Genomic DNA, 6,000 nt, shown 5'->3' on the forward strand with positions numbered 1-6,000 from the left:
GATATCAATATTTGCCACTGGGCACACATTTTATTTTGCCTGGTCAAGGTCTTCGACTTCACAAATGAAACACATGGAAGAACGCTTGTTGTCTGAGAGTTATGGGAATATTGCTTGAAGGCAGCAAGGGTGTCATGAACTTCAGATTAAATCATAAGCAATGCTGTTAAACACCTCATCTTTCAGAGTGTGCTCTGCTCACATCACAAGTTGAAGGCACTTACTGAGAACAGAAAAGGTACAATGTGATGTGTCAGCACTTATACGGGAGACTTGCTGTGGCGATCCGTAACCAGTGCAGCGCTAGCTGTCTGGGTTTTTATCTATACAAAGTGCTGTACCTCACTGACTACTACATTACAGAAGAAATACTGCTGAGATCTGGATATCATACAGACTGCAGCCTGCTCGGAGAAATGGATTTCTTCTATCGTCATGCAGATACTGCACTTTTTCCCGCTGAGTTAATTGTTTTGCTTCAATAATAATATTCTGATTTGTAAGAGATTACATAAAAAAAAAAATTGTGTGTGGAATGTTATGTAGGAAATGGAAATCTATTTAATGAACATTCCTCTTACTTTGTCTAGTGATGACCTCTCCTGGTTGAGTTGTTCATTATAGATATTTATTCCAAAAATACTACTTAGAAGGACACAAAGTGGAAAAACTAATGACCGTAAACTGTACAAAAACCAATGAACAGTAAATCATTTTAATTCCCATATAACCTGTCATGCAAATTAAGTATTTTTGCTCTTTTCATCCTATCTTTATATACAATGATTATATTACAAGAAGGAACTGTAATAGTCAGACACAAATTTTAATATGTGGACGCAATCTCCATGGCTAAAGAAGATCAGTGGGCGAATCGGTAGGATTAAACACAGATTTTAAAATATTAAAAGGGTAAACTTGCATTTGATGCCAAGTCGAACCAACAAGAGATGTAAAAAAAAAAAAAGACACATCAGGTGTATATATTACAGCCAAACTATTTTTTTGCTAAGTTTGACTGGGTTTCTATTGAAAAAATGAATATATACCTTCAGTGGATCGACTGGTAATAACCTAACTTTTTTGAAAAGTATGCCATCACCAACAGTACGTCATGGTAAAAAGTTGCATACGGAGTCATCAGCAAAGCCACCTTTGTGGTTTGATATGAAAATCACAAATTAGAGAATATTACGGTACTTTCACAGTCTATTCTATATGAAGAATAAAAAATAAATAAAAAAATACAAGGTATGAGTGGTCAACTCGGTGCATTTTATGGCATCTACTTAGTCTTTATTTCACAAAAACATGCTGAAACCGCTGAACATCAGCCGTCCTAAGCTTAGCCTTTATAGGATACCATATGGCTTCAAATTACTACAATACTTTCTACTGCATATTTAATATGTAATAATGCGCGCTTCCCTTATGCTGTCTAGAAAACACTAACACAACAGCTAAAAATTTCCATTAGAAAAATCAATAGAATACTGCTACTGTCACAATAAAATGAATGTCTGATATTTCTACTTTTGCAAGTCACAAGTGGGCTTAGTGGAGAGAAAAAAAAAAAAAACTTTTGCCAGCCACATTTTACTGTACTGACACCTACAGTAAAAGACAAGTTAAAGTCTGAAATAATGCAGTGGTATATAAACTCCCCTTGCATGAACCTCTAGCTGCTTAGAAACTCATCACTAGACCACAGTAATAATTGATGGTCAGGGGGAAGAACACTGGAGATTAGCAGTCATTTAACAAAAATGTCTGATGACAGGTCCAACTCTGATGTCCATTATTCCCGATCTATTAACTGCATGGGCTTCAGGATGTATCTGTCAAAATCACAGTGGTGTGCAAAAAAAAAAAAAAAGAGAATGATTAAACCTATAGTGGTATTTCAACCCTCCTATACAAACAGACCAGAGCATCTAACTTTATATACAAGCGGTGGCTTGAGTTCAAAGAAGCATTACCCTAATGCATTAATAATGAGGTTGCACTGCATGTATCATTCTGTATTCTTTATGTTTACCATGCAAATAATTACCACTGCACCAAGCCTTACTATACAGCGCAACAAATATAAAACATCATACCGTTATGCGTTTTCATAATTAAGGAAATTTAAAATAAGTAACCGCATTTTTTTTTCCCCAAGTAGTCTTTGAATATACAAAAAAAAAAAAAACAATACACACCAAAGCAACTTGAATCTAATCAGAGCTGGAAACACAATGCACAATGAACTTTTTTCTACTAGCCGATGATGTATGTCTACTATAAAGCAAAGACAGTATGCAGCATCATGCACTTTTAGCTACTGAGCCAACCAATGTTTTATTCCCAATGACTCATAATGAGGCAATGCATTCAATTCCTGATCTTTTACCTAAATCCACCTCAATTCGAATTCATACTAAAGATATTCAACATCGGGCTACATGTGATTTGTCATTCGGATGTCCTATAAGCAAATATTTTCTTGGCAGACCACCAAGTACCAACGCTGACAGCAAATAAGAAATGACAAGCACTCAAAGGGGTGGGGGAGCAAAATGATTCAGAACTTTTAGGAAAGGCCAACTCTTAATCGGTGCAGTTTGTGTGATCTAATGCAGTGGCAAGCACATCCCTATTCCACTTTAAGAAATATTCACAATAGGGATGGCCAAAGAACTGTTTTAAAACAAGTGAGCAGGATGGATCAAAAAAAAAAAAAAGAAAAAAGCAGTGCTGAGACTTACGGGATTCAGGGCTGGCACTCCAGGCGCTGCAGTACAGGCAGCTGAAAATCCCCAGGACCAGAGCAGAGCCTCTGCAAATCCAAAGCATGGCTTCTCAGTGTCCCCAGCTTTAACTCCAGATCCCGCCGGGGGGGTTATCCCAGCAACTTCTCCCTCTGTGTCCTCTTCTGTTGCCTTGACAGCTAAGGGTGACCAGGGAGAAAGAGGTGGTGGGCTCTTGAAGGAGAGGGCAGGAAGAGGTTGTGACACAGGGCTTACCCTTTAAAGAATAACACAACCCACCCCCTTGTTCTGCAGGACCCTGACTTCTTCTTCCTTCAACGTCCAAGAAACAAACTTGCTTTGCTGAAGATCATGCTTAGAGATAGGGGAGGAGACTGAGCGAAAACAGAGAGGTCTGAGCAGGAGGGATGATGCGTAGACTAACAGGAAAATCCCAAAATGGCCATGTGCAGGCAGGTTAGGGCAGAGCCAGGGATGGGAGCAATGTGATGAGGATGCTGCAGCTGAGTCCTTCCTCTCCCAGTGCTAGCCTGAGCTCAGATACACACAGTCACCGGCTCTATATATGCATGCACACAGCAGGGCAGGCAGTCCGAGAAGACACTCCCAGCACACACATTCACAACACTTCTATATTTATTCAGCAGAGAGGAAGAACTGCCTTACTACTGCAGCATCAGCACCACAGCCTAGACTCCAGGATCAGCCTCCCCAGTCCAGGGAGCTCATTGTGGAATGTGCTTGTAGGATGAAATGGAGCAAAGGATGGGCAGGATGATGGCTTAGAGCACAAGTCCGTGTTTGTTTTAATCTTTGCAGCAGCTCCTGCAGACTGATGGAAGGGGGGGGGGGGGGAGGGAGCATATTAAAAGGCTGATCAGGGAGCAAAGAGATGCTGAGGTTACAGCCTGCAGTTCACACCTTAATCAGTAGATGGCCTTTTACCAGAGAGTCAAGGCAAAGCTAACACTTGCTACAGTATCTTCTTAATGCAGGCAATAGGATGCTAAAAAAGTGAATCTAGAATTGCATTGTGTATTCTAGTATTTAACACATTGTCGCTCTTGATTATTTTTTTATTATTTTATCTGAACAGGCAGATGTATGCACCTATAGCATGTGTCTAATTAGTATTATGCGTGAATACATTTACGTATATTCCTATTTATGCTTCAGTGATCTGTGAACTGCATATATTTAAATCTTGCATTACTATGGCATGTTGGAGTGTGTTTTCACTGGACCGTATCTATCTATAAAAATATATCTAAAACTGAGTCATATAACAGACACTTGACTGTGTAAGTTTTCTCCCATATTGGTACTATGGGGGTTATTTATGAAAGGCAAATCCACTTTGCGCTGCAACTGCACTTAGAAGTGCAGTCGCTATAAATCTAATGCCGCGTATACACGATCGGAATTCCAGTCAGAAAAAGACTGATGAGAGCTTTTCATCGGAAAATGTGACCGTGTGTATGCTCCATCAGAATTTAGCTGCCCGAATTTGCGCCAGCCAAAAATTGATAGCACGTTCTCAATTTTCCAGACGGAAAAACTTTCTATCGGAAATTCCGATCGTGTGTATGCAATTCCGACACGCCAAAAATCATGCATGCTCAGATTCAACTACGAGACAGAAGCTATTGGCTACTGGCTATTGAGCTTCCTTTTTCTAGTCCCGTCGTATGTGTTGTACGTCACTGTGTTTTAAACTATCAGAATTTGGTGTGACCGTGTGTAGGCAAGACAGCTTGAGTGGAATTCCGTTGGAATTCTGTCGGGAAAACCATCAGAGCTTTTTCCAAAGAGAATTCTGATCATGTGTATGCAACATAAGGGGTAGATCTGAAATGAGTGGAAGCTCTGCTGATTTTATCATCCAATCATGTGTAAGCTAAAATGCTGTTTTTTTTTTTTCCTTGCATGCCCCCCTCGGATCTACAGCGATTTTACTTCTAAGTGCACTTGCAGTGCAAAGTGGATTTTCCTTTAGTAAATAACCCCCTATATGTCCATTGATGTATCCTAGGAGCAAGTAAGCTTTTTTTTTTATTTTGTACACTACAAAAAGGACTGGCCTTAGATAGAGAGATCACTTTGATGCAGTTGACCAGCTTGAACATATTGCAATATATGTGAACCTAACAATCTAAGCAAAAGCTTGTATGGGATATGTAATGGCCTATAACAGTGTGCAAAGGGTTCATTCAGAATTTTGTGAACGTGGTCACCCCCCATCCTTTTAGTGCCTCCTATGTTAGATATAGAGAGTTTTATCACAACAATAAAGCTGAACCTCATATAAATTTAAAACACAATTTAATACGATTATAAATTATTATTATTAAACAGGATTTATATAGCACCAACAGTTTGTGCAGAGCTTATAAATGCAATAAGTAACTGTGTCACCACAATAAAAGTTTGAAAAAAGTAGTGCTTATACGAAAAAAAAAAAAAGACTCATCTGCCTGCTGACAATTTTGCACTCTCTAATGCCGCATACACACGACTGGACTTTTCGATAGACTAGGTCTGATGGTCTTCCCGGCGGACTTTCTGAACGAACGGACGTAGCCATACACGACTGGACTAAATCCGTTCAAAAGTCCGTTCGTTTTGAATGTGATAACGTAAACGGGACTAAACAAGGAAGTTCAGTAGCCAATAGCTGCCCTTGCGTCGTATTTGGTCCGTCGGACTAGCACACAGACGAACGGTTTGCACGATTGAAAGCCGAGTCCATCGGACAGATTTGAAACATGTTTTATTTCTAGGTCCATCTGACTTTTGGGGAAAAAAAAGTCCGCTGGAGCCCACACATGATCGAATTGTCCAACGGATTCCGGTCCGTCGGACCTAGTCTGCTGGAAAGTCCGATCATGTGTACGCAGCATTAGGGCTTATTGACATGGCTGTTCCTGGCTATACACCTCCCAGATCAGCATTGTAAGAAGATCAGAGTAGAAAAAAATCTGATCGATCCCGGTGGTTACATGTATATGTGGCTGCAAGCATTTCTGCTTGGAGCAGCACCTCTAAGCTAATACAGGTCCCAGATCAGCTAATTTCAATGGTAGGTACAGCCGGGTATTTGTGATTACTGTACCTGATGACAGGAAGCTTGTAGAAATGAATGACAGGATGACACTGTCCACAGCTGTTTGCATGTAATCGCCCAAAGAGTGGGATAACACAGCCCTAGATCTTGCTTCTTCCTCCTCAGACCCCCCTTAGCCTCCTC

General features: G+C 40.2%; 1 protein-coding gene across 1 annotated transcript in view; it reads right to left on the reverse strand.

Moving 5' to 3' along the window:
• The window catches only part of CNTNAP2 (contactin associated protein 2), a 2,388,168-nt gene extending 2,384,613 nt beyond the window's left edge, over positions 1–3,555 (reverse strand). The window contains exon 1 of the mRNA XM_077491601.1: positions 2,751–3,555. Coding sequence (XP_077347727.1) covers positions 2,751–2,838 — 88 coding nt within the window. The 5' untranslated portion in view covers positions 2,839–3,555. The remainder of the gene's footprint in view (positions 1–2,750) is intronic.
• Positions 3,556–6,000: the final 2,445 nt, after the last annotated feature.

This window comes from Lithobates pipiens, unplaced genomic scaffold, assembly GCF_037356315.1.
Source record: "Lithobates pipiens isolate NorthernLeopardFrog02 unplaced genomic scaffold, aLitPip1_a1.2 Scaffold_19, whole genome shotgun sequence".
In the NCBI taxonomy this organism is placed as follows: domain Eukaryota; kingdom Metazoa; phylum Chordata; class Amphibia; order Anura; family Ranidae; genus Lithobates; species Lithobates pipiens.